This window comes from Eucalyptus grandis, chromosome 1, assembly GCF_016545825.1.
Source record: "Eucalyptus grandis isolate ANBG69807.140 chromosome 1, ASM1654582v1, whole genome shotgun sequence".
Lineage (NCBI taxonomy): Eukaryota > Viridiplantae > Streptophyta > Magnoliopsida > Myrtales > Myrtaceae > Eucalyptus > Eucalyptus grandis.
In genome coordinates, this window is record NC_052612.1 from 47158144 (window position 1) to 47186002 (window position 27859).

Genomic DNA, 27859 nt, shown 5'->3' on the forward strand with positions numbered 1-27859 from the left:
AATCGTGTGACTAAATTTGTTTAATTAAAAAGTTTAAGATTCAATTGGTATCAACTTTTTTGGGCTTTTTCCTTAAAACCTTGAAAGAAGTAGCATATTAGCTTTTGAATATACCCCTTATATCACGACTTGTCTCTCATTCTATCATTGGGCCAACTGCTCTCGTGGTATTACGTTGAATCTATTTGAGAGGATAAATAGTTATATTACACTCATTATATTAATAATTGAATAAGATCAATTATGTAACTTAACCTTCTTATTAATGATGTATGCTCTATTTTCCCATTATATATGCCTCAACATCCTGCTTGGGCCGTGCGATTTAAGTCCTCCGATTGTATATGCTCATGATATTTTTTCAAGCCTAATTGCTAGGTCAAGGTCTAACCACTTAACCAATATCTCTTTAGATACCTACCTCACGTAGGTTCTTAATTTCCCACTCATCAATGTCAATCCATGAATAGTATTCAATCTCATATAAAATTCGTGAAATAATTAAAACCTGAGAAAAATAATGAAAAAAAATCATATATTCATTACACAGGCATTAATTCAATTTTAAACTTTTTATTCGAATCAATTTAATTCAAAATATTTTCATATTTTGTAAATTGATTAGATTGACTAACCAATAAAATGTAAAATTATTTAAGACTAAATTGATATCAATTTTTTTTTTTATACTTTTTCCTTAAAACCTCAAAAGAAGTAATATATTAACCTTTGAATATACCTCTTATATCACGACTCATCTCTCATTCTACGTGAGACTTGCCATAATCTTAACATGAATTCCAAGGTATCCGAGTTAGCCGGTTTCGCAAGAAACACACATATTCAAGCTTTTACAGAACACCCTCGCTGTAGCTCAATGATTTCAGGTCAAGAGACCGTCTCCCTCAAAGTTCCAAAACGTGAAAACCAACACACGAACTCATAAGCCCACGGCACGTCCACCCGCAATTTCAAGAGGCTCTTCTCTAGAACTTCAACTCTCTCAAGAAGCCACAGGCTGTAAAGCCAAAGCTGAAATGAACAAAGGGATCTTAAATGACTTGTGGACGTCCCACCTCATCAATTCACAAGCCCCACAGTCTCAAGGAAATCACCTGTCTCTGCCCACCATCTCAAGCAAAATCCCACATGCTGCTTCCTCCTTCACCAAAGCAAGAGAGAAAAACAGAAAGCTCCCATGTGGTTCACAGATTTGGTCAATAAAGTCATCACTTACTTTCTAAGAAAATTATGATCCACACCCAAAAAAAAAAGAAAAGAAAAGAAAAGACCCAAAAAAAAAAGAAATGGTTGGACCAATGTAAACGTTGACTTACTGTCATGATTGACAATTTGGAGCACCCTCGGACACAGGATGATTGTTTATGATCATGGGCATGACAACTTTCATGTTCACATGGAAATGGGGAACGCGTTGGAGGCAAAGTAATGGGCTCTCGGCAACGTTGACCGTGTTTGGTCCTTTCCGATTAAATTGAATAAATTAGTGGCAAATCTAGGTTGAGCCACCAATACATGCTTTTGGAGCAAGAGAATATTATGTCATTGTTGTGTATCATCATCTCCTCCCTCATCATCACATTTTAGACTTTCGGATGAAGTGAACTGATTAGTTGGTCTTATTGACAAGTAGAGGGATAGGGGGAAAATCACATATTTAATTGGCACAAAATGAGATGAATGGCGTTCGATGGGCGGGCGTGAAAAAATATGCCCGAATATAGGGCGCCCCTCGATTTAGATAAAGCGCTTGTGAGGTTCACATGATATAGTGACTGTGGTATACTTGATTCGCACCCGCTCCATATACTTAGTATGGATATGCGTGAAAAAAAGACCGATTTTTTTTTTTAAATTATAATTGGAAGTAAGTCCTAAAGAGCGAGTGAGACACAGTCACGGGTTTGTGGGTCAAAAGTGAAAATTTTACGGAGACTTAAAGGGCACTGAAAGCTGGACTCTAGAAGGTACGATTTATGCTAGATTTTCTACTGATTAATGTGAAATGAAGAATGGTGAGGACGGAATCTTCTTCTCTCCTCATAATATCTTTGCAATCTCTTTGCTTTTTCTTTGCTTCCCATGTTTTTTCCTCACCCTTTTTATACTTGTGAAGAAGGAAGAAAAAGGTAAAGAAGAAGGAAATGGGGGATGGTGAGTGAACTCCACCCGGTCTTTCCCCACCAAAACCAAAAAGCAAAAGCCTAAGGATTTTAATATTGGTTGTCTTGAGATCCCTATGTTAATCAATGTGTCAAGAGTCGCTTTACCCGAAAAGATTAGGTCTTTGGGGTTCACTATCTCCGCGTATATTCCTAACCAAAAGCGAAAATTAAAAAATATAAAATCCCAATTTAAAAACAAAAATTGATTGAGAAAAGAAGAAAGTCGGTCCTTCTCCTCCCAAAGCCACGCCTAAAACTTTGCTCCATTATTTGTAAGTGAAATTATGGAATTTTTATCAATTGACCATCTTCTCTAGAGAGTTTTCGTCAAGGGAAGGTCTTTTTGATCGCTTGGTAGAATACAGATTATGGCTAGATGAATTTAATCCAACTTTTCATAAAAGTCGTATGGAATCAATTTGTGGTTTTACTAAAATGAAATAGATATATGATGACGCACATCATATTTGCCACCGAAAGGATAGAAGAAAAAAAGGAAACACCATTGAGGATTTCACTGACTTTTTCTTTTTGTCGTAGATTTCACTAACTTTGGAAAATAGGATTTGTGGAAGATCTTTCTCGACATTTAAAATAATAGTTATATCTCTGGAATAAATATTTTATCTATATTAGGATATGGAAAAAGTAGGGTTCTCGTGTTTCAATAGCAAATATAGTATAACGGTTGGACATAAGAGTACCACAAATGCTTGTAGTTGTAAATGTAGAATGTTCCTATAATTAGAAATATTTCAATGAATATCCAGCCCTATTGAGCGCTTGTCTATTATTTAGTTAAACAAAAAGTATTTTCTCGATTTGTTATTTAATTATTTAAATTTTTAACAAAACTAGAAGAATCAATGGCGAATTTAGTCAACGTTTATATGTTGTGAGAATTTTGGGAGTTTTAAATTAAAATGAATAAAAGTACACAACCGGAAAAATTTAAAAAGAAAAAAAATGGAAGCAAATCGAACACTTTCTTCAAGACAAATTTTTCATAATAACATCCAAAATAAAAATGAATGTCTCTTAAATTTGTTCTAACAATCACTAGAACACGGGTAATTCTCGATTCGCTCGTGTAGAAGCTCAAATTTCTATATAATTCACCAAATTAACGGCTTGTATTCCTCCTGCGATGGATGGTACATAAATTGCACGAGAGGTATCCACAAAAGTCTCTTCCATGGATTGACTTTTATCTTGCAAATTTTACTTAGAGTCCAAATTTAGTAACTCAAGCACTTTAATTCTTTAGAAAATTGAAATTCCCGAAACTCTCAAAATCGGCAGGTACATTCACACGCAATTTTTTTATCACGGTTTTTTCCCTGAAATTTGAACAATCTTTTAGATTTTGATGGGATCCTTCTCTTTCCTTCAAATGCAGAGAATCTGGAGATTAAAAAAAAAAAAGAATCGATTTATTTCCGAATTTGCACGCGTCAAGCTCCCAGTCCCCTGCACCCGGGGCCCAAAAATGGCAAAAAATGAAAAAAAAAAGAAAAAGAAAAAGAAAAAACAAAGCGTGCACAAAATGGGCGTGTTGGATTCTTCAAGGGCGGACAGATAAATACAAGCCAACCGAATTATCCAAAAATCCAAAAGCCCCGAGAGTCCCCAACAATCCCCAACAATCCAACCTGTAAATACCCCAAAATAAAAAAAAAAGAAGAAAAAACGCAAACCCCGAGTGGTCGTTTTTGACCCTACCCTCCGGTTAAATCCTTAACCACCTTCCCTTCCTCTCTTCAATCTCTCTCTCTCTATCTCTCTGTTCTCTCTATTCTCTGCGTCATCGTCATCAACGTTCATCTCCTTCTCTCTCTTCTGCGACTGCTCTTTCTCTCTCTAAAACCTCTCCTCCTCAAAGATATAACGGCATCTTCCCTCCTCTTCCCTTTCTCTCTCTATCTCTAGACCTTCTATCTCGGAGCAACCGAAAATCCGCGCCTGTTCCTCCTCGAAGATCTCCATCGCACGACCGCTTCCTCACACGCGCACTCCGAAGCGGCCCCGCTCCTGCCTCGTGGTCTCCGTCGGAATCCCCGGGGCGCTGCCCGCGTGCGTGCCGTTCGTCGGCGGAGATGGTGGTGAAGATGATGCGGCGGTGGCGGCCGTGGCCGCCGCTGGCGGCGAGGAAGTACGAGGTCCGGCTGGTGGTGGAGCGGCTCGAGGGGTGCGATCCGGTGGCGCCGGCGGCGGAGGGCGGGGGATGGCGGTGGAGGTCCGGTGGAAGGGCCCGAAGCTGGCCCTGATGGTGATGCGCCGCAATGCCGTGAAGCGGAACTTCACGAGGGAGGAGCGCGTGGGCGAGGGCGGCGCGGTGTGCTGGAACGAGGAGTTCGAGAGCGTGTGCACGCTCTCGGAGTACAAGGAGAACGCGTTTCATCCCTGGGAGATCGCCTTCACCGTCTTCAACGTGAGTTGATTTTCTTTTTGTAGGTTTTGTGGCGGTCTCTGTGGAGTGCTTGTTTCCTTTCTTGGGCTGATTTTGCTGCTAATTCGCGAGGAATGGCGCGCTCACGCGTGATTCATAGTGAAATTTGGGGGTTTTCCCGCATGAACCTGCGTGGATATGACTGGATCATTTACGTATCCGTCTGATGTTTTAATTTTTGGGGGAAATTATTGTTTGATGAGGTTTAGGTTGATTGGTGGTTTCGTGGATTTTTGTAATTTAAATGGTTGTCGCTTTCAAGATTATTGTTGTTGGTATTGCTTATTCCATGGAAATCGAGGCGTGAAATTCCTGTTGAAGGATATGACCATGCCTACTGGATTGCTGGGAATTGAATCCTGGGTTTGGTTTTGCAAAATTTGTCGTTTTCCCCGGCCATGGTTTCTTCCCTCTGATGATTTCTCAACAAATTGAGGACGGATTTTGCTCATGTATTAACTCGGCAATGGACTTCTAGTTTAGGTTTTACCGGTTGCCATCGAGCTGGATTTTATGTCAGAATTATTTGTCTGGATGCAATTTCTAGGCTTTAGCCACATTTTTTCCTGATCACAAAATTAGTTAACTATGGTGACCCATTTTTAATTCATGTCTGATCATGGCTGAGATAACTTGTTCTTAGAGAGAATATTTTGTGCAGCGCCATGGGTGTGTTAACTTTTATAATAATCCTATGGATTATGATTGTAAGAGGCTCCATCTTCCTTTGCTGAGCAGGGCTTGAACCAAGGATTGAAGAACAAAGTTCCGATTGTTGGAGTGGCATCGCTAAATCTCTCAGAATTCGCTTCAGCTGCGGAACAAAAGGAATTTGAACTGAGTATTCCTCTCACACTCCCTGGTGTTTCCACGGATTCTCCGCCGCTGCTGTCTGTACGTAATCATTTCTTGAAAAAATTATGCTTTATCTTCTTTTAGTTCCTTGATTATGAAAACTGATTCTTCCATCAACCATGCAGATATCTCTCAACTTAGTGGAGCTGAGAACCTCTCGGGAAGCTGCAAACCCGATCGAGAGATCGATAGTGCCTAGTCAATCCCCACAGCAGTGTGGGGAAGCTGTTTCAGCAGAAAAAGATGAACTTTCTGCCCTCAAAGCGGGTCTTAAGAAGGTGAAGTTACTCACTGATTACATGTCTGCCAGGAGAGCCAAAAAGGCTTGTCTTGATGAAGAGGGCAGCGATGGAAAGTGTTCTGCCAAGAGTGAGGATGGAGAGTACACTTATCCACTGGATTCTGACTCTCCAGATGTTTCTGAGGAAGAGGAATCGGATGAAGGAAAGGAAAACTCCAACGTTAGAAAGTCATTTAGCTATGGAACACTGGCCTATGCAAATTGTGCGGGAGGCTCATTTTACTCCAATGCTAGAATTTCTGGCGAAATTGAAGATTGGATCTACTATAGTCATCGAAAATCTGATGTGGGTTGCTCAAGTAATGAGGATCCATTTGCTTCAGTCTCTGAACAATCACAGCCACAAGGTTCAAAGCGACGCATACTGTCCTGGCGGAAGAGGAAGCTGAGCTTCAGGTCTCCCAAAGCAAAGGGGGAGCCCTTATTGAAGAAGGCATATGCAGAGGAAGGTGGGGATGACATTGATTACTATCGTCGCCAGCTTAGCTCAGATGAATCTCTCTCTTTGGGGGTAAGAATTTGCTTCTGATAGTTTTAGGATTTCTTTTCTGCCTTCACTTTAAGATTTTTGCCAAATGAAATGCTGGTCAAGCCGATATCTGTTGGAAATTTCATTGGTGCATCGAAAAGATTATTCGGTAGTTAACTTTTTTATAATGCTGTCCTTTTTAGCAGAAGGGACTAGTTTATATATATCGTTGAAATAACTGTGAACCTTTCTTACAGTGGAGTAAGACTGAGGAAGATTCTTCTGCAAATCGATCATCGGTGTCTGAATTTGGAGACGATAATTTTGCCGTTGGCAGTTGGGAGAGAAAGGAGGTTACAAGCCGTGATGGACTCATGAAGCTTCAAACACAAGTCTTCTTTGCTTCCATTGACCAGCGAAGCGAGCGTGCTGCCGGCGAAAGTGCATGCACTGCCCTTGTTGCTGTAATTGCTGATTGGTTCCAAGCAAATCGTGATCTAATGCCAATCAAGTCCCAGTTTGACAGTCTCATCAGAGATGGATCATTAGAGTGGAGGAATCTGTGTGATAATGAAGCATACAGAGAACGATTTCCTGACAAGCACTTTGACCTTGAGACAGTTCTCCAAGCCAAGATCCGTCCTCTTTCCGTTGTTCCTGAAAAGTCATTTATTGGGTTTTTCCATCCAGAGGGTATGGATGAAGGAAGATTTGACTTTCTACATGGTGCTATGTCCTTCGATAACATTTGGGATGAGGTCAGTCGTGCTGGATCAGATGGTCCTAGTAATGGTGAACCCCATCTTTATATCGTCAGCTGGAACGACCACTTCTTCATCCTCAAGGTCGAACCAGAAGCTTACTATATAATCGACACGCTTGGCGAGAGGCTGTATGAGGGTTGCAGTCAGGCCTACATCTTGAAATTTGATCGGGTACAAGTATTCACAAGCTGCTAAACACAGTTCAACCACCTGAGGACAAAACCGCCACTGATCAGAACAATCAGCAAACTGACCAGGTCAATCCCAAGGAAGAGGGTCCTGTGGCGGAAGGGGCAGTGGTTCCCGAGCCTGAAGAGCAGACCAAGACTAATGAGGCAGAGGAGATTGTCTGTCAGGGTAAGGAGTCATGTAAAGAGTATATCAAGAGCTTCTTGGCTGCGATTCCTCTGAGGGAGTTGCAAGCAGATATAAAGAAAGGCCTGGCATCGACGCCTCTTCACCAACGGTTACAGATTGAATTCCATTACACACGGTTTTTGCAACCAATGACCATGACTACCTCGTCTGCCGAGGTTGCGGCAGCTGTGCCGCAAGCTATCGAAGGTGCAACTGCAGAAGCAGCCTGCCCTGGTGTTTCCTGTGAATAGTCGAAGGGATAATTACTGACATGTTTGAAGTTGTTGAGGGTGTTGCACGATTAACCACGTGGATCTAATTTGAGCTCGTGCTTGGTATATAGAGGATGTCTGTTTTAACTCTTCCCCAGAAATGAAAAGTTTAAAATTTCCAATGTCTGAAACCATCTGCTTGCATTTTTTTGTGGGTTTTCTATTTCGTTCTAGACAGATCAATGTCTTTGGATTATCTCATTCGTCGCAATCCGCTTTTCAAAATCTGAATTATTTGGGAGCAGCTCTCTTGTTTAGGCATCTTCCCAAATGCCCTTTTAGCTTAAAGACATTGGGAATTCCCAAAATGTCCCGTCATTGTACACATTCCTTTTATTATTTTTTGTCAATTTGATGTGCTCCTCACAATGAGGTGACGTTCACCAGAACATTTGGAATCAGAGAGAGACCCAATGCTCAAGATTACGGTCTGGAGGTAGAAATTCCTTTCCTAATGTGCTGTTCCATTGCAAGCTGTAAGGGATCAAGGCCTACTTCCTATATTTGGTCTATGTGGGCATATGAAGATTCTCTCCAATGTTGCCCTTGTTTTTAAAGATATTTCACGGCCTACTTTACAACCGAACATATTTGCATATTTTAAAAAATTAATTAATTAAAATTCTTTAAAATGATGTCTCCGTAAAAGGGGTTGTCCTTGGGCCCCTAGGCGACTCCAAGTCCATGAATGCACGTTTTCGGGATATACGGTCTCAGATGCCATCCTTTGAGTGTCCTCTTTGATTTATTCAAGTTGAATGGTCTCTGTGCAACAGTTGCTGTCTTGAGGTGGAGGCAGCTATGATCTTTTGAACAACCCACTCCACGCTCACATAATTTCGCTGGAAGCACGACCCTTCACTCTAAAATTTGGAGAACTTAACGGAGAGAACGAGACCGATTCTTTGAATTGTAGTAGCCGCTACGATCTTCCCTCCATGTCCGCTTCTTATGAGCTTCTGATTTAGAAGAATCTGAAGTATATCATCCACATGCTGCTCTTTGTAGGCCGGTTCAGTTGCCTTCTGTTTTGTCATAGATTTAGCAGCTGCTGACTACGCATTATGTTAAACATGCAACTATTTTTTTTTCAATTTTCTTTCAGCAAGGTTGATGAAGTTCACTTATAGCAATCCCGGCCCACAATAAGATGATTTTCGTGCTACACGTGCCAGCGGGCCCGCATGCGCACGTTTGGTGTTTCTACAACTCAGTAATAAGTGATCGAGATCTTTTTCCCTGCAATAATTTCTCGCCAATTTCACATTTCAAAACTAGCGGCTCATAGCTTCATGCTATTTACGCATGCTCATCGCCATTCTGAAACATAATGTTCCGAAATGCATATACACGCTGTTTTAATTGTCGATCTTGGCAGTTCCCGAGGGCAACGTACAGCTTTATGTGTCCACCGCAAATTTGGGTTGATCATGGGGACGCAGAAGAGAGATTGAACAGTATGTGAAAAGAAAAAGGAGAAAGGATAAGAAAAGGTCCGAGCCCATGAATAAAGAACCTAACGTGGTGGCATGATTAGCGAGAGAGGAGAGGTCCACCACTTTCATTGGAAGTAAGCTGGCAAAGGAAGGAGACCAGGATTGGAAGATGTAGAACCCACCTTCGCTTTGTGGAGTTTTGGTAAGGAACTAATGGCCTGCTTTTCTCCTTTGCGTATGGACCTAGACTGTCCAAAAGCTTTGACTAAACCTCAAGTCGTGTAGGCAAAATCAGCTCAGACATTGACACTTTCCCAACCACTTTTAGTTGATTGATGCAAGCTTTTAACATAGAAGTGCCTATCACTGATGTAAATTGCATATATATGCAAAGAAAACAAATAATTTACTAAGGTCACCAATAGGACGTTCTCGTCTTTTTACGTATGGTAAGATCAGACATTTAATCACACATAAGAACGAAAAAAAAGTGGTATCGACAATTTCACCGAAATTTTCTTATCTACATTAGGATGATCGTAACCTATGATCTTCTGATTTACAATACCAAAGGACGGTTCTCATAATGTAAAATGTACTCATTCACGATATGTTTTTATACTTAACGGAAGAGAAATAATAAATCCAAACTATATCCTTGCAGCATCATAAAAGAACCTACATGGCTTGGCCTTGATGTCATTTACTAGTGGTAGGGTTCTTCGTTGTCGTTTTCCAAATTCAAGATCCGACTCCCAATCTCTGTTAGAATCTTTCAGAAGTAGTGTCCCTCCCCATGATTATAACCTTCCATGTCCTTCCTGTTTCCCTAAATGCAGTACATTTTGATTGGATACTGTTCGGTGTTTTCTTCTGAGGTTAGAGACTTTTGGTCTCCTGGCAAGCCAAGCTCTTATTTGCTCTCCTTATTAACTAAAGCCAAGGCAGTACAAATACAAGAGGACATGATAATGGCCACATGTGTTCATCATGAAAGAATGTGGAAAAAGGTATATGTCAAACCCTTTATCCTAAAGCTGTTGGGTGTGGGCATGATCAACGACGCTCCATTTTATGCCAAACAGTGAAAAGTCAAGTTTACCACAGACTAGATGAATCAAAACTTCAATCCCACGTTGCTTACCAAATTAGTTGAACTTCGCAATTTCAAGATTTGCACGAGAGGATAGATAAATCAGTTCTGGTCTTTTCCTTGTCATTAGCATGAACTGCAAGATTTCTTCATCCTTCTGATGCCAAAACTAGTGGTGCTTAATGCAGATGAATACATGAAACACACTCTTTTCTCTCCCAAAAAGAGGGATATTTGCCTACATTATGAACGCTCGGTCCCTAATCAGTTAATCTAATTTATTGTGCGTCAATGGCAATCATCCTTCTGTGGGAATTTATTTGGAAACAAAGACAAAGGGATTCAAAGTTCACCCAGAACCATCTACGAAACACAGTTCACACGATAGCGCTAAGTTATACAAATGCATCAATTTAATTTGATGTAAGCAGTTAATTCTAGGTAATATACATCATCAGGAGGATCACAACTGCAGACCATCCGCATAAGATTTCTCAGCAACATGTGGGGCACTTGATCAGGCCATTTTCGTTGCACTCGGGGCACCGAATCCACGATTCCTCCTCCCTGTCCCTAACCACCCTGCAGCTTCCATGGCAAGCCAAACATATCACGAATCTTACATTGGCACATTGAACGCATGTACTCCTTGAGAGGTCAAGTGGAATCCCTTCGAAAAGCTTCCTCAAGCTCCCTTGCTCATGCAGTGTGATGACTTCGTCGGCTCCTCCAATGCACCTTCCTTTGATGAACAGCTTCGGAGGGACCACTCCCTGGCCGAGGATCTTCCGCAGCTCCTCCAGATATTGCAGGTGCAACGACACATCCCGCTCTTGAAAGTTGATTTTAAAACTCCTCAGTAAGAACCGGACAGCATTGCAGTCCTCAAACGTCTTCCGTATTCCTGTCAAGCTCGTCGTGTAGAAAATGACCGAATCTCTTCCTCCTGGTGGGCACTTCTCCTGAAAGTCCAAGAGAGACAGGTGATAGCGCTCCTTGTTGTCCCTAGAATCCTCTATCCTGAGTTCGTCTTTCGCTATTCCCTGTAAGGAATCAGCCTGAAGACTACAGGTTTCGTAATCGGTTGTGACATCTAGTGCTGAAAATGGGAATTCATTGTCGCCTGCATCTGAGAAGATCTCCTCCTCCAAGTCATCCGTGGCGGGTGTTGTTGCTGCTGATCCTAGGGAGGATAAGACCTCCTCCTCTTGGCCATTCTCGAGACCTGTAATGCAATTCTGCACGACGGGTCCGTCAACTTCACCCCCCTGGTGTCCTTCATTGTGAATCGGTGGTGGGTAGTGACCATTCTCATCAGATAGTTTTCCGGCATGGCTTAGCTGAACGGCTAACCCGCGCCTAAGAGTGCTTATTGTCGAAATGAACTTCAGTTTCTTCAAGAACCTTCCCTTCATTCCCGTCATGCCTTGAGCGAAACGATATGCAAAGGATATGCTCAGGAGCAAGTCTATCTCCGAGATAGGATCGAGTGAAACGATGGAGGGTAAGGCAAATGAATTGTCACTAACAACGACTGCTACTGTTAGGAAAATGAAGGAACGTTAGGTCCATGAGTTCTCTTCTGGGCCAATTTGGGTGGATAGTGAAGGCTTAAGAAAAAGGGTCAATCAGCTTTGCTTTTTGAAAGTTGTGTGCAATGTGCATGATCACGCCGGATAGTGTGTAGCTTTGAGACTGGCCCATGTACCATACCTTCATTTTCTCTCCACAGTACCATGGTGACCCTCCACCAACCAAGTTAGGGCCAATCATGATGGTCTTTTGCTTTGCCTTCGGTGAGGGTGACTCTCCTTCAAAGGGTAAAATGCTACTGTAGCCATGTTCCGTGCCCTTGTGTGCTTTTAACTGCTCTCCAGTTTTGCTTCCAAAGCAAAAAAAGCTTCTGGTGTGATTTAATAGATAATGCCATGCAAGGCAGACATGATTGTACCCACAGACATGATTCACTATGCTCTGCTAGCGCAAAGTTGCTTTTCGAGTCCATCTTTTCACTAATTTGGAACCTTCCCTACAGCATGTTTATTATATGTTCTGCATCTAGACTGTACAAATATAATAGTCCATTTGAAATACTTCGGTCCGCAAATCAATTCACCGAAAAGTAATCTGGCTACTCGTGTTTTGTCTCGTCGGTGTCGGGTCAAGACAAGGGATGCGGTAGTTTGCCAAATCCATATTCGATTTCAGGAAAATTGGGGTAATTGTCGATTTTGTCACATCTCCTTAGCGAAGACATAAAATACTACCCAAACAAGTTACAGGACATAGGCGCAAAAGGATAGGGGAAAGAAAACAAACCTAAATTTGTAGCATCACATCTTTTGAGAGGCGATTCTAGTGTCACGAGTTGACAATTTCCTGACCAAGGAACAACCCATGCGACACTTGATGAGCTTGAACACTAGGCCGGCCATTTATTGATAGATCCCTCCGAAAGATAGGCGAACTGTGCTCTCCTCATCAACCATGCCACACTCATTTTAGTTTGGGCATTTAGTTTCTCAAGTTGGACATAGTCATGGCTATAATAAGAGAAGTGGTATTAGCTTTTGACTAATTTATGCACAAAAGGCTAATCTCATTTTCAAAGATCATCTGAGATGATTATTTTGTCATCCCCATATTCCTTAGAAAGTACCTTGACATTATGTCATGAACCCATTTTGTCAACCCATCTATATCTCATGCTTCACTCCGATCCACAAAGCTCCACTTTTCAGTCCATGTGGGTATGGGAGAAATCCAACATAACATTCTCTTCCACCTAATATTAGCAATGCTCTTATTGCAGGTTATTCTATCGATTCGTTGCGTTTTTCTAATCATAGACTTGGATGAATGGGCAAACACTTGCCCAACTAAACACGTTGGTCCACTCCATCGTGGCTTTCCTCAATCAAAACTATTTGTGAATCTCCAATCACTTGTGTTCTTGCCGACAAGCATGGCATCACAAGCCAATTGTGCTATCCTTGATAACACTTGTTTCGCCTATTAGGCTTCTCTTGATCTTAGCAAACTAAGGGAGGTTTCTCTTATTGTTGGAAATGTGGCAACAAGTCTCTTCTTAGCATTCACCTGTACATTTTTAGGAACCTATCATAATACTTATACCATTTGTCACGATAAGTTTTCTAGTAGAGGACGCCCCCTTAGGGCTCCTGATGAGCCGAGTGAGCTTTCTCTCATTAAGCTGTTCTCAAGGACGGTATGGCAAATTGCCTTCTCCTAATCAATCATATCATGCCCATTTTAATTTGGACATCCAATCTCTCAAGTGAAACATGCTGATCGCTTCAGCAAAAAACACTGATTTTGACACGCCATGACCATCATAAAAAAATGGCATCAGCTCTTTTACCAATTTATGCATAAAAGGCTCATCCCGCTTCAGAGATCTCCGAAGATGATCATCTCACCGTCCCTAGATTTTTAGCACCAACACCCTAATGCTATTCCCACAAACCAGTTTTGTCAACTCTTTTGGATCTCTGGCACTGCACCATGTGCCACAAAGCCCCAAATTTCAATCCACATGGATATGGTAGAAATCGAACTGTGGCACTAGGTCTATAGTACATAAATTTAAGAATGACAGTAGACGAAAGTAGTCAATTCATCAACACTACAGATCCATGTTTTGCATCCCAAATCGATTGGACTAAATCGGTACAATAAGCCATCCTGCACATACGGTGCACTACGATTACGGTCCTGTCACAAGTGAAGGACCGAACGAAAAATGGTTTTATGCGCCCATTTCCCAGGCCTTAAGAAATTCACTGGGGCTCAGAACTTGCTGTAGCTCGCGTAGGTACTAGACGATGGACTCCATTTTCGTTCAGGTAACCTTAAGGCTCAGAGCTCATCTTTTTGTTTGCTTGTTTCAGGTTCTAGCAATGGCACGGACGGTTTTTCCTTTTCAGCTTGGATGCCATTCGTGCAAGTCTCTCAAGTGGTCAATTCACGCATAAAACACACCGTGGGTCGAGACGTTTCAGGGGAATTTTAACGGAGGCAACGTCATCATACATGCGCGACAAGCCAAAGTGATAATTCGAGAATCTCTGGAACATAACAGAGTTACAAGACGCACGTCGAAGTATTCAACACAGAAATGGGTTCGGAAGAACAGATTCTTAACGAAACTCTCTTTTGTACACTATTATGGTAACACTCATGAGGAGACATTAACCACTTTCCAGAGCTTTTTAGCTATCGGCTACAGATGAAGCGAACCCGATGCTGAAATCAAAGGCGATACAGGTCAGCTCTGTCTTGCTCTCATCATACATCTTCATCGTGAGGGAATAAGAACCCTGCACATTCAAGCACTTATAAGCAACGCTGCAATACACCAAAAATAATAAAGAAATTCTCGTTTCAGGGTTGATAAATAAAGGATTAATTCAACAGCTGTCTCGATATATGACCATAAAATTGGCAGAACGTCCAGGTCCAATTGTAGGGAAAACAAAAACCAAGATTTGATATAGTTGCCAAGCCCAGGCAGGGAAGGTGCTTTCAGTCCCTTTTTTTCTTTTTTTGGGTTGAAAGGGTGCTTTCAGTCCTTGAAAGGGGCACAAGCAAAGCGAAAGCGAAAATGAATGTAAGAGGACAAAGTTGGGCCTTAGCCATGATGATATTATCTGGTGAACCCACCCCAGCTATGTCATATTGTTCTCTAATATATCAGCATTCACATTGACAATATGGATCAATGAAGAAGAAGTAGATAATTAATTCCATCAACTGCAATGCTAAGTTCTCTTCTACAGTAAATATGTTAACCACAAGGGAAATCACCATTCACATTGCGTGCGTACTCTGTTACTTCATCAGAAAAGAAGACCACACAGCATTACTGTTGTAATGAAGGCTAAATGTGTGAAAAAGTCTAACCATTTTTAAGAACAAAATGCGAAACAAACAAAATAAATCATAGATAGCATGTCTTCAATTAGATGACTTCCTAGCTTTTCTTTTCTTGGAATTTCACCAATCAAAGGATTGTTACTGTGATATAACTTTTTTCCAACTAAAGTGCATCTTCCCTCAATTTTTCAACTGATGGAAGATGGAAAAAACAAGCATGGCTTCCTTCGCTTCCTCAGGATATAAAAACTAATTTAGCGTTCAATTTGCAGAATTGAATCCAAACATAATCATCAAGAGAATGACTTACAGGGGGAGTAAATCCAGGCAAAACTTGTGAATGAGCCACAACAAAATCTCCCCCCGTTACAGGGCAAGATGTCTCTGCACAAAGGTCATGGGTCTCACTGTGAATGTGCCATCCAAAGTATGCGACATCAATCACCAATTTCCCTCCGCTGATTGCTTCGTCTACATGAAAGAAAAATCAGGAGGTAGTTCATATCTCAATTTTAAGGGAAGAAGAAGAGGGCCCAAGCATGTTAAAGCAATCACCATTCCATATACTTTCATCCCATACTTCTACTTGGATGATCTAACCACAGGAAAAAAGGATATTGACCAGATTTTTCCAAATGAGCAGCTTAATCAATGCAAGCCAAGCAGAAGCGAGAATGCCCTCTTTCATTGAGATATTTTTCCAAACAGAGATGTAGCACAATAGAATTTTGAGTTCTTAGTTGTTGTTTGAAGTGCTTTCTTTGACTATGGTGAAACAACTAAAGTAAAATGAGTTCTCAGTCTCTTTGGATGAAACCTTGTTAATCAGAATAATATGCTCCTAAGCTTCAGTATTCCATATCGATAACAAAAGCCACCCTTTACAAACGAATTCCAAAGCAGATGTAGCAAATCAAGGAGACAACCATGATCACCAGCAAAAACAGCTCACAGGACATTCAGATTTCAACCAGCTGAGTTCCAGTAAACAGACATGCCTGACAAAAGAATCATCTGCTATCTAGATCCCACAATTTCTATACCTCCAAACCATGCTCAACATGACTTCAAGAGAGCTATTAGATAACTAATAAAATCCAAGAGCCCACACCATTAGACATCAATCATCACGATGTAGCCGCTTAAATAAAAACCTGGTACAAGCATATGGAATACTGAACATAGGAGCGGAATCAAACAGTGCATGTCATCAAAATTAATTACCAAAACCAACTTAATAAAACCCATATCGAACAATCCACAAGGTGACCGGCCGAAACAGTACCAGTGGTCGCGGCAATACTGAAGGTGGCCGGCTGGCCTCTCGCCACCGGAGAGGGCGATATCTCCACTCCAGAGACCTTAACAGCGTACCGTCTTCTTATCTGTTTCTCAGAACAAAACCCACACATCACATCAGCTCCAAAACTTCATTCTGAATACACATAAACACGGTCAAAACACAACAAGCCATCACGATCGTCAACAGTTTCCGGCATAAAACGAAAAAAGCTAAGAACTTTCATATCCTCAACCCCTCAGCAGGTGACAAAATCCCTAATTCAGCTCAGACACCCCATCGAGCAACACGCTACTGGACTCCAGCACGGAGGAATTCGAAAGGAATCAAAGCACGAGGAGATCAAGAAATGATTACTGAACCGCAGTAATTGACGTCGGTGGCTCGACCGAAAGGCAGCAACAGGCAGAGCGCCAGAACCACGAGCTTCAGCTGCACCATCTCCATCGCCTCGCAAGCAGACCGAACTACCGATCGAGGGCGGCACCGCAAGTTCTACTGGGTATCGAATCTGGAAGACGGGCGGAGGCGAAAGAGGATTAAGACGCGATTTTTACTTCTGGGTTTTCTTCCCCGTGGCGTCTGCTTCCGGTTTGGGTATCTACACTTGGGATTCGGTGTCAGCAGGTGGAAGCCATTGAACGTTAGGTAGATGCCATGTTTCGTTTTCTTGGAAAATCAGCCGCCCGCGGTCAAAGACGGTGTTGATCCCTTGGCTCTCTGTGCAAGCAAAGTGTAAAAAATCCGCATTTTTGCCGTTTTTAATGGGTGAAGTCGAGATTAGTCGAGCAAATCGAACGACAGCAGCCGTGAACTGGTGAGCTGATTCTTTGTCAAATCGTCCTCGATGTCCGAATCGCGCACGGTTGATTTTTGTCTCCAGGAATGATTTATCTTCTTTCGATATCTACGGAATATGCAATTACCATTCGCTTTTAAGTAAACTGCAATGAAGAAGAACATGTCGAATTTTAAATGAGTGAAGAGATCTCTTTCTTATTTTACGGTTAGATTTTTTGCATTCTCCTCAAAACACGATTTCACTAAGCACTAGCGACTTGAAATGACGTTGTCACCTACACTATCGACCGTTGATTGTGCAATGACACCAACAGGTAAAAGAATTTGATCGGTGGACAAATCGAAGCTGTTGAATGACGAGAATTCAGGATAACATTTTTGTACCTCCAAAAACTCCTTCACAAAGCAAGAAGAGAGCTTCCTCAAGTCATCCGTTTGATCCCAAGGTTGTGGAAGCTCTAAAGATTTGACGGGCTTGGACACGATTTTTGGGATTGGACCAATGGGCCAGCTAGCCTTATTGGGCTAGCAACTTCATAGGCCCGGCCCAAGCCTACATTATGTGCATTCCATTGACGCGATAAAAGTCACCCGGATTCGAAAGCGTGACCAAACAAACGAATAATAAAAATAATGGACAAGTGTAAAAAAATTTCTTAAAATTTATCGTGAGATTGATTGCCAAAACTTAAAAATTGAAGAAGAGGAATCTTTTAATTATTTTCTTCCTCAAATCTTACTTAAATTTGATTAAGAAAAGGATAATTTTTTAATAAAAAACCTACATTAAAAAAATAAAAAGAGCCGCAAGCCATTGCTAGTCACTGTGCCACCCATCACCAGAGAGAGTCATTGGAGGTTGTCGGGGCTAGGGGTGTCAATAATTTGATTTGGTTTGGGTTTTAGGAAACTTGAACCAAATCGAATCAAATTGAATCATTTTGGTATGTATTAGCTTTAAATTGAATTGCAATCCCAACTGAAGACTTGGTCCATTTCGGTTTTTTGCTCTTTTTTTTTTTTTTATATAAATATTATGAAGATGTTTAGTGACAAAGGAGAGAAATTATGTAAATTGTAATACTAAAAAAATGAGCGATTTTCGGTTCTATTTGGTTAATCGAAACAAAACTATCCAAACTAGAATAAAAAAAATAGTTATTTTTCAATTATTCGATCCAAATCGAACTAAGTCAGAAATCCACAAAAATTTAGTTTTGTTGGGATTTCGATTTTGATTCAGGGATTTGAGACAAGGTTTGTTAGCCCTTGCCCAGTGCTAGTGGGGCCTCGTTAAGGCCGGCGGTAGCCATTGGCAAGGGCTTGTGTTTTTTTACCTTGGATTCTTTTCTTTTATAAAGGTTATCTTTTTAATTTTCCTACTCTAATTCAATTGAAGAAAAATTTAGTTAGCAATTGCATAGAAAATTTAAGAGTCGGTCTTGACCCTCTAATAAAAATATTATTAAATTGTATATGCATAGTAGGAGCATTGTCATTAGACCCACATAAACAGCATTTTAAATTGGACTCGGGCACGGGAACATATGAGCTTAATTGAATTAGCTGCACTAAAACCCGTGTGGATTAAAAGATTTGGGCCAAACCCATTTGAAAGTCATGTTCCTTTTGACTGGCCGATAAAAGAAAGGAAACACAGACACCGTAGATACGTCCTTGGGAAAATAAAGGGAGTTCTCAGCACCCGGAAAACATCCTTCCGGCGACCGAACACCTCAGCCGCGTCGGTCCAAGCGAGTTCTTGCAATCGCCCGGCGATCCTCATCAGGCCCGAGTGAAGTCCCGGCCGCTCGATGAACCGCTTAGGCGAACCGCAAACCGCCGCCTAGGCACGACCGAGAGTAGAATCGAGACTGACGCGAGGTGGCCGGATAATATTCGGTGGCAAAGGAATTCGCCGGCTGAGGAAAGAACGACGACGACACAGAGGTGGGGAATTCGAATAACTTTCTTTTGATCAAGCCTGCCCTTGCCGTGGCCTTGTCTCCTCGCCCTGTGCTTCCCCTCTGCGGTCACCCGTCTTCGGTTCGAAATTTTAATTTAGGTAATTGCTATTATTTGCTAAACCATATTGGATTCATATGTTTGATTACCTTATTAGAGATTACTAAATTCTAACTTCGATTCGATGTGATATTTTAGGCGTCCCCGGATAGGAAATTCCCTTGTTTAAATTGCATATAGTTGAGGTACGTAAAATCAGATCCTTGACCACTACTACATCTTGTTTCTTATTTTGAGCTGAGGTGAATATGTGCATTAGATGAACTTGAACATTGCATGCTATTAATTTAAGAAACTTTCGTTTTGTAAAAAGTACCAAAATTTTTTTGTTCCATGTTAGGATTGATTGCATTCATATCAGCTTCTTAGTTCAGAATTGCATCTCTGTAGTAATTAGGAGAATCACTTGATTTAGATTAGGAGTTAAAATAACTTATTCGTAATTTAAATTAGGTAGCGACTTATTTTAACCAGTTTTCTACTTTAGCTTTAAAAGAAAAATCATAAAAATAACATGCATATATATCATATAAAATTAGTTGTATAATTGCCGCGTCATCCTATGTCATGTCATCATATCATTGTCTTTTAGTTATTGCATATCTACTCTACCTATCTCTGAAAATAAAATAGAAAACTTGTACATACGATGAGTGAGTCAGTGACATATCGAATCACAGCTAAAGGTACCCGGTATCATAGCTATTAGTTCGTTAATATATTAGATTCTTCCTAAGTCCACGTTTCCCCGTCATTCCCCAAAGGCACTTGACATTTCTACATTACGTGTGCGAGTGCGTCGCAAAGGACTAACGTATAATTAAACCACGTACAACTTGGCAAAGACAGAGGGAGAGTTTGTGTGTTTAATGTTAGCTGTCATGGAGAGGTTTCTTGCGGGCAATCTCCTCGTCCGTCCCTTTACACAATTGGCCTTTTCATCGGCCTGCAGTCGACTTTTCAAACAAGCAAGTCATGTTCAAAAACTTGACCGGAGCCCGTAACGTCCTTAACCCGGTCTTGCTAAGCTAGAATATTGTTCTGACCTACTTTTCGATTCAGCATTTAACTCTCTTTTTCGAGAGTAAATGGACTTGTACAAAGTTAATGTATCTATCATTTGGGCACCTAATATTTTCTCAAGAGAGTTTAAGGGGGGAAAAGGGGACCATGTCTTCTTCAATCACGCGAAGCAGGCGTCTCTACACGGAAAAAGATCAGCGAACCCTCGTTGACCCGCCACCCCGAATTCTTACATAGACATTTTCTAACATCATCGACCAGAAAAAAAAAAAAAAAGATAAAAAGAAGAAGAAAAGAAAAAAACATGAACTGTATTCACATGCAATCGCCTCACATCGCTCTTGCTTCATCCCCAGATGCACACCACCTTTTAAATTAAACTCCCCCCACCCCCATCCACCTCGTGTCGCCGTTGACTTTTTCGCCCTTTTCTTCTTGAAACACCGCATTGGATCTTTACATCACAACAAACCCTCGAAATCATATGACAGCTTCTTCGCTCGATCTGATCGGTTCCCTAATCGCCGCCATGGCCGAGCCGAGCCCTCTCGATCTGATCCCCCTCCCTTTGCCTTCTTAGCACACCCGGAAGCCACTTGAGCGGATATGAACAACTCCACCGACTCGCCTGGCGGCTTCCTCGGAGCCAACAACCTCGGAGGCTTTGGCTATGGCGTCGGCGTCTCCGTCGGCATCCTCCTCCTCATCACCACCATCACCCTAGCCTCCTATTACTGCACCCGGACCGTTGACCCGGCGCCCCAGCAGCAGCGCAACATCATAAACGTCCACCGCCGGCGGGCGTCGCGAGATGGGGCAAGGGCAGCGGCGGATGCAGTGGTCGTCGATGTGGGCCTCGACGAGGCCACCATAAAGAGCTACCCGAGGCTGCTCTACTCGGAGGCGAAGCTGAGGAGCTCGGGCTCGACGGCTTCCTGCTGCTCCATATGCTTGGGGGACTACAAGGGCCGCGACGAGCTGAGGATGATTCCGGACTGCGGCCATCTGTTCCACCACGAGTGCATCGACCCGTGGCTGAGGATGCACCCGACGTGCCCCATGTGCCGGAATTCTCCCTTGCCCACCCCGATGCCGACCCCACTCGCGGAGGTGGTGCCGCTGGCTACTAGGAGGGACTGATCTCAGATCGAACGACAATCCCGGGATGGATATGTAGGCAGCCCTTTAGAAAAAAATTTCCCCTTCTTGTTCTGTTTTTCAGAAGATAGGGTTTACTGGATGCTTATTCATTGTTTTATCATTTTTTTTACTGGATCTAGATCTAACTTCTCTCGATTCTTTGTATTATAATGTCATTCTTTCTCGCATGGAACACATTTCCAGGAATTTTAAGACAGTCTATCCGGTAGTCTAGGCACGAACTGATGATGCACTCGACGTCATCGTCGCCTGATTTTACAGACACCCGATGTGCTTTCTTCCTACCACTCAAAACAAAAGGCTTAACCACAGCTTCCCTCGAGAAACATTGGGTGCGGCCGCGGGTAGCCACCTCATCAATGCACAAGTCCATTCAAAGAGCGACACGTGTCGCTCGCGGGCCCACTTGTTTTCTCCGAGCTTCTCCCAGCTTCTCAGACGTCGCTCGCAGCGTTTTTCTCTTTAAGTTTTACTTTTACCAACGGCCGTGTCGGATCCGTGGCTGTTGACTAGACTTTTCCCTCCGACCGCACGAAAGGAGTAGAGCGTTTCTGTGGCCATGGTTTGGTGGACGGGACAGCAGTTGTGGAAGTTGCGTCTGCCGGGTGGGTGTGGATGGTTGTCTGTCGTTGACGAAACGTGCGAGTGCGTGCGTGGCTCGTTCTGGTGGTTGTAGAGCACCGGCGGACCATCCTAAGTTCAATGCTATGCAAGTCGAAGGAGTGAAAATTGAAGCGGAAAGGCGCGCGTTCTCAGCGTCCTCATTTCGTGAAATCTGTCTCCACGGCTTTTTCGTCGGAACCTACAGGCGGGTGGCGATGTTATCAATATGAACAGCAAAATAGCACGTGAGGAACGGACACTATATAGAGGACTCCTGCCGCTATAAAAACTCTTTTATTCTCGGCTATGATTGTACTATTTGAGATCTATGTTTGGGGTGATTAAGTCCAAACCTACCGCACGAATACCAATTTGGTCGTACAATTTTCAATATAATTAATTTAGTATTAAACATTTACTGACATAGTCCTTTCGGCTGAAAATTTCTAATGTGGACATTAATTATCTTACATAGTACATAACACCGACGCGACAATTTTTGTATTTTATTTTATTTTTATTTTTGTATCTACTATCTTTTCTTTCTCCTTTTGTTTGACTCTTACCCTCGTTGATGTTGGCCAACGACATCACGGCTCTCGGTAGCTCTAGGCTAGGGCACTGTGATGCCTTCATTTGTGGCCGGCGACCTCCATTAGTCATCGGCGAGGCTGTGGATTGGTAGAGGGAAGTTTAAAAAAAAAAAAAAAAAAGGAAAGAAAAGAAAAAGGAAAAAAGAAAAAAAAGTTTAGAAAAAGTATCAAAAAATTATAAAAATTGTTCATATTAGTGCATTCTATGCCACGTAGGATGATCGGTGTATGCGCTAGCAATTTTTGGTTAAAATGGGATGGAATGACTATATTGACGGACAGTCAAAAGATTTAGGACTAATTAATCAAATGAAAGTTTAGAATTGAAATGACATTTATATAATAAGATTTAAAAAAAAAAAAATTTCCCCATTGTTTAAGAACGGCAAAAAAGTATGAAAGCGGAGGATGAGGAGGAGATGGGTGAGTAGATTCGCTCTTGGACTTGGCTACAAAAATTATTAAAAAATTACGATAGATTGTTTTGTCAATGGGCGGCTTGGCAACGGGTTAAGCTCGATTCAAGGGCTTAGCCATCTTCAGTGGATAGAGGGTGAAGAAGTCATGGTATTAAGAAAATAAAACCATTATTTGGAGGGATAATCTTAGGTACTCTCTAGCATGGCCTCGCTGTCTACCCATCCAATTGCATTATCTTAAGTAGAAGTGAGCATGGTCTTAGGATTGAATCTTAAAACGTGTAAACAAGATTGATTTCGAGGTTTTAAATATGTAAAATAGGTTCTAGATTTAAAAAAATGAGGAATCCGTTTCAATGGGTAGATTCTAGATTCCAAAGATTAATGATTTAGACAACAACCTTGAGGAGCCTATTCATAGGCATAATAAATGAAGGAACTTGAAGATTCTCCAAGAACTTGTTTAAGGCAATACAAAAGAGGTAGAGGAACCTGAGAGCCAATTCCATTGGGTAGGTTCAGTTGAATCTGAGAATCTAGAATAAGTATTAGCATTTTTCTTATTTAACGTCTTCGTGGAATCCTACGACATTCCATGGTATTTAATAATGACTGTGTAATTTGAAACCATTAGTTTGAATTTTCATTTTTGATGATATTCATGACCGGGACTTTTACTTTATTAATATTTTATAATATTCGTATGTCTAAATATGAGTTGTTATTAGTGGATTATTGCAAATGGTGATTATTAGAGGTGATGATTCATTGCAATCATTGAATTAAGAGTACAAGTAGGACTTAGCTAAACCCTAAAATCGATTATGGAACCTGTTAAGTTCCAGCTTATTAAGTATGTCAGATAAGTACCGAGTTCCAAAAATTAAAGAATTTATTACGACTTCGCTTGAAATAAAAAACAGCTCACCCCTAATGTCAAGTATTTGAATTATCTATATATATATGTGTTGAAATGATACTTCATAAAAAAACAGTATGTCGAGAGCACCTAAATTTTCCCTCGTAGAAAAAAAAAGAAATAAGAAAAAGAAATTTACCTGTTGTAGCCAGCCCAACCCAGTCCGTTGCGAAATTCTCACTGGGCCCATATCGCGGCCCAGATGGGCCCACTACGGTCTGTACTCTCTCTCTCTCCCCGTCTCTCTCCACCGCCGATAAGGAGCGCCACGAACGGCGAGGTCGATCGTTGCAGCAGCAGCAGCATTCACCGGGAGCAAACAGCGATGGCAGCCGCATTCCGTCAGCCTCGCCTCCTCACCGCGGCGGCGTCCCTGCTGGCGCTCCTGCTCGCCTCGTCCCCCTCCTCGCTGCGGCCGGTCGAATCGGCGGCCGACACCAACCGCGTCTACTCGCCCTGCGCCGACACCACGGTCCAGCGGTCCGACGGGTTCACCTTCGGCATCGCCTTCGCGCCGAGGCTATCCTTCTTCCACAACGGCTCGCTCGAGCTGTCCCCCTGCGACCGCCGGCTCTCCCTCTCCTCCGCCACCTCCCAGGTCGCCACTTTCCGGCCTAAGGTCGACGAGATCTCCCTCCTCACCATCAACACCTCCTCATTCTCTCCGGTCTGCTTCTCTCTCTCTCTCTCTCTCTCTCTGTGCGGTTACTGTCTAGTTGATTTTTCCTTTTTGTTCACATCAGTGACGGAATGTTTTTGGTGTGTTGAGCAAATATTCGATGAAATCCTCGGGGTTTGGTTGGAGGAAATCATGCTACGATGAGGATTTTGTGCTTGCTTCCCTTTTCTGGTTCATGTTTGCGCAGATTCTACTTATAAAATGGCAATTCTGGCTGAATCTAGTGCGATGGCTTCCGATTTTGGTGGTGCTTTGAGTTGGCTGAGACTGTTTCCTATGATTCGATGGAGGAAATGTTGCGATCGGATTAGCGCTATGGATTTGTTATCGGCAGATGCATCCTCTGTGCTTGCGTTTCTAATGCCAATGGAGATTTAATTAATGCACTGATCATATGTCCTTGTTAGTCCCGGCATGTTCGAGAGGAGTAGGGAAGTCTGAAAATTTATGATGTTTCTCGATGGGATTGATACGTGGGAGTGCTACTGTCTGGAGTTTGGTCTTGTCCTTGAGGGATTGTCGGGCCTGGATTTGTAGATCTAGAAAATCCTGTATTGCAAAATGTATGATGCACCATGGTCGGATTGAAAGAATGAGTTTCTCTGTGGCTTGCGATGGAGTTCGTCAGAGGAACCTCTTCAATCTCGAGTCCTGTCAACATAACTGGTTTACTAAGGGTGTAACTGATAATCTTCTTTATCTGCATTGCATTGTGGCAGGCCAATTATGGAGGTTATATGGTTGCATTTGCCGGAAGAAAGTACGCTGCGAGGTCTCTCCCTTCCTTCGTTGCCAACAGCACCTACACTGTGACCAGCTTCACTCTTGTAGGAACACGATCCATATTTTGTCTGTCATGTAATACATATGATGCTTTTACTTTAGAGGGTCCATTTGACATGTTGCCACAACATTCTAGGTGCTCGAGTTCAAGAAGGGCAGACTGCAAAATCTATACTGGAAAAGAGATGGCTGTGCTTCATGTTCGGGAAAGTCGAACTTTGTCTGCCTAAACAACCAGGATTGTGCCATCAAAACTTCCAATTGCAAAAACCATGGGGGCGCAGTAGATTGCAGCCTTGGTATACAGTTGGCATTCTCTGGCACGGATAAGCACTTTTCAGTTTTCAATTCATGGTATGAAGTGGAAAACCTTCGTCAATACTCTCTCTATGGCCTTTATTCAAATTTAAGGAACTCTCTCACTGGTCAATATAACAAGATATTCTGATCATGCTTCGCTGTTTAGATTTTACAATGCTTATGTACCATGTGTGTCCTTTCATAATTGTTGCTGTCTTTTGTGTGTAAATTCTCGTGCTTTGAGGCTGTGTTCATTGAAAGAGTTGTCTTCAGATCTTCAATCTCTGCTTTAATCAGTGTGATATCTTATCGAAACACTTATTGTAATTTTTTAGGTAGATCCTACTGTCTTTATATTTATGTTATTCGCTGTAAGAGACCATTTTGGTGACACCTTATCAAAATGTAACAGATGCTGCTTGGTATGTGAAATGGCCTAAAATATCGATTTAGTAGGATGAGCTTATACTGTGTAAGTATGAGGATTAATAAAGATGATTGCTTGATGTACTTGTGAGAAGAGAGAGATGTCCTATGTGCTATTTGTCAGGGTTGCATAGTAGCTCGTTAAGAATATCTAGCTAAATTATTCAACCTTTGGTCTTTCTACACCAGTTTTTCTATCAGCTTAATCTTCATATGCAAAACCATGTGAGTCGTCCATGTATGGTTGTGATTATGTTGCAAGGGTTGTTCCTCTCTTTAGTGGCCATTTCCGAAGATTGGGTTCACTACTGGGAAAGAAAGATGACTTAACTTAGTGGGTGGTCATTTAGCGGTGAAAAACAATTTGATCATCATTTCAGTAGTAATGTTAATGACCATTAGGTATGGTGTTTGATACTGTTATTGTCGAGTTTAACACCTTTCTGCATTCAACATCTTTACAATGAGAAGGAAACCCATTCTTCAGTTGTGTCGGTTTAGTAGTAATTCAGTGAATGATAAACAAGAAGAACATATCCGAATTGCATTCACCAAATGCTTTCAGAGTGGTCATGCCAAGTTTGACTATTTGACATTTTGGAAGAAAAGTGGGCGATGGAAGATTGCTTTGTCCTGAGCGGGCTGGATTATTTAGGTGTTTTGAGAGGTTTTGGCGTCTGATGTCAGGGAATTACGAGTAGCTCACTAGTGGGTGATGAATTGCTGTTAATCAGACATTCCATTAAGCAACCTCGATCACACTTTTACCCGTAAGTTCGACTGATATGATTGCGATGAGTCTTGACTTGGGTCATCAAACAATTTCTAGATAAGTAGAGGAAACTTATAGGGTAAAAATCTAAGGAATGCTCCTGTTATGTTATGTGGATGGTCATCCCCATCCCCTGATATATTACACGGTTAGAAGTGTTGGAATAGTTAATTTTAAGAAAAATGACACAAATGATTTTCGAACTTTAGTCTAATGCACAATAGCGTTTATGAACTTTCAATTTGTTCAATGTAGTTCCTAAATTTTTGTGCAATGTGCAATGTCGTTTCCAAACTTTTTACTTTGTTTAATATGAACTCTGAACCATTAGTAAATGTTCAATTTATTTCTTAAACTATGCGAAAATGACGCAAATAGAAGGACTATATTGAGCATTTACAAAATTTAAGAGACTAAATTGAACATATTAGATGTTCAGATATGATATCATTTGATGGACTAAAGTTTAGGGATCATGTTACACAAATAAAAGTATAGAGATGATATCGCATATTGGACTAAAGTTGATGGACAATTTTTGTCATTATGTAAAGATTTTGTTCATGATATACTCAGAAATACAAAGTTTTTGAATGAGTTTGTTAGAGAGATGCTACACTTGCTTAATCGCTTTTCTATTTATATTTCTGAACTTTAGTTTCCAATTGTCCATTGTCTGCACGATAGAATGCAAAATCATTTTTTCTCAGAGAGTAAGGATTGAAGGTTCTTACGTTTAGCTGTGCTGTCAATAGATGTTTGTCCAGATGTAAAACTCGAAATATGGGGGAAGTTACAAAAAAAGTTGTTGTAGGTGAAATTGATGTTTCAACTTCTAAGTTGATTTGGAGAGAAAGGGTATGGGAGTCTATGTTCTGGTCTGGGCTCAATTGGAATAACAACAATATATGAGTGATAATTTGTTTCGCGGAAAATCGACGATGTAGAAAATATTTCACTAAAAATATTGCTTAGAA

General features: G+C 41.6%; 4 protein-coding genes and 1 non-coding gene across 5 annotated transcripts; 3 read left to right on the forward strand and 2 right to left on the reverse strand.

Annotated features, from left to right (window-relative positions):
- The first annotated feature begins 3959 nt into the window (after positions 1–3959).
- On the forward strand, positions 3960–8042 carry LOC104446814. Its single transcript, XR_005552259.1, has 4 exons — positions 3960–4617; positions 5374–5529; positions 5616–6302; positions 6518–8042. It is a non-coding gene; the product is annotated as an uncharacterized LOC104446814 (transcript).
- A 2634-nt stretch (positions 8043–10676) lies between these two features.
- LOC104446826 (uncharacterized protein At3g28850) lies at positions 10677–11606 on the reverse strand. The gene has a single exon (XM_010060631.2). It carries the CDS (start codon positions 11604–11606, stop codon positions 10677–10679), a length of 930 nt encoding a protein of 309 aa, XP_010058933.1.
- Positions 11607–14206: 2600 nt separating this feature from the next.
- On the reverse strand, positions 14207–18965 carry LOC104446837 (putative phosphatidylglycerol/phosphatidylinositol transfer protein DDB_G0282179). The gene is made up of 5 exons (XM_010060641.3): positions 18853–18965; positions 16741–16804; positions 16364–16463; positions 15389–15549; positions 14207–14522 (listed from the first exon to the last, which is right to left on the reverse strand). The coding sequence occupies exons 1-5, from the start codon at positions 18963–18965 to the stop codon at positions 14415–14417; spliced, it is 546 nt and encodes a 181-aa protein (XP_010058943.2). The 3' UTR covers positions 14207–14414.
- A 1597-nt stretch (positions 18966–20562) lies between these two features.
- Positions 20563–21580, forward strand: LOC104446846 (RING-H2 finger protein ATL70). The gene has a single exon (XM_010060649.3). The coding sequence runs from the start codon at positions 20834–20836 to the stop codon at positions 21365–21367; it is 534 nt and encodes a 177-aa protein (XP_010058951.2). The 5' UTR covers positions 20563–20833; the 3' UTR covers positions 21368–21580.
- A 2598-nt stretch (positions 21581–24178) lies between these two features.
- On the forward strand, positions 24179–26139 carry LOC104446855. The gene is made up of 3 exons (XM_010060656.3): positions 24179–24589; positions 25321–25428; positions 25521–26139. The coding sequence occupies exons 1-3, from the start codon at positions 24248–24250 to the stop codon at positions 25830–25832; spliced, it is 762 nt and encodes a 253-aa protein (XP_010058958.2). The 5' UTR covers positions 24179–24247; the 3' UTR covers positions 25833–26139.
- Positions 26140–27859: the final 1720 nt, after the last annotated feature.

What these genes read in the sequence shown, in the direction of transcription:
- LOC104446826 (XM_010060631.2), bottom strand. Translation starts at nt 11,606, where the DNA reads ATGACGGGAATGAAGGGAAGGTTCTTGAAGAAACTGAAGTTCATTTCG.
- LOC104446837 (XM_010060641.3), bottom strand. Translation starts at nt 18,965, where the DNA reads ATGAGGATCGCCGGGCGATTGCAAGAACTCGCTTGGACCGACGCGGCT. An exon ending in CCCTTTATTTTCCCAAGGAC is followed by an intron (nt 16,805 to 18,852) that starts GTATCTACGGTG and finishes GTGCAGCTGAAG; the next exon opens with CTCGTGGTTCTGGCGCTCTG. An exon ending in CAGTATTGCCGCGACCACTG is followed by an intron (nt 15,550 to 16,363) that starts GTACTGTTTCGG and finishes TCTTTCATGTAG; the next exon opens with ACGAAGCAATCAGCGGAGGG.
- LOC104446846 (XM_010060649.3), top strand. Translation starts at nt 20,834, where the DNA reads ATGAACAACTCCACCGACTCGCCTGGCGGCTTCCTCGGAGCCAACAAC.
- LOC104446855 (XM_010060656.3), top strand. Translation starts at nt 24,248, where the DNA reads ATGGCAGCCGCATTCCGTCAGCCTCGCCTCCTCACCGCGGCGGCGTCC. An exon ending in ACACCTCCTCATTCTCTCCG is followed by an intron (nt 24,590 to 25,320) that starts GTCTGCTTCTCT and finishes GCATTGTGGCAG; the next exon opens with GCCAATTATGGAGGTTATAT. An exon ending in CTGTGACCAGCTTCACTCTT is followed by an intron (nt 25,429 to 25,520) that starts GTAGGAACACGA and finishes ACAACATTCTAG; the next exon opens with GTGCTCGAGTTCAAGAAGGG.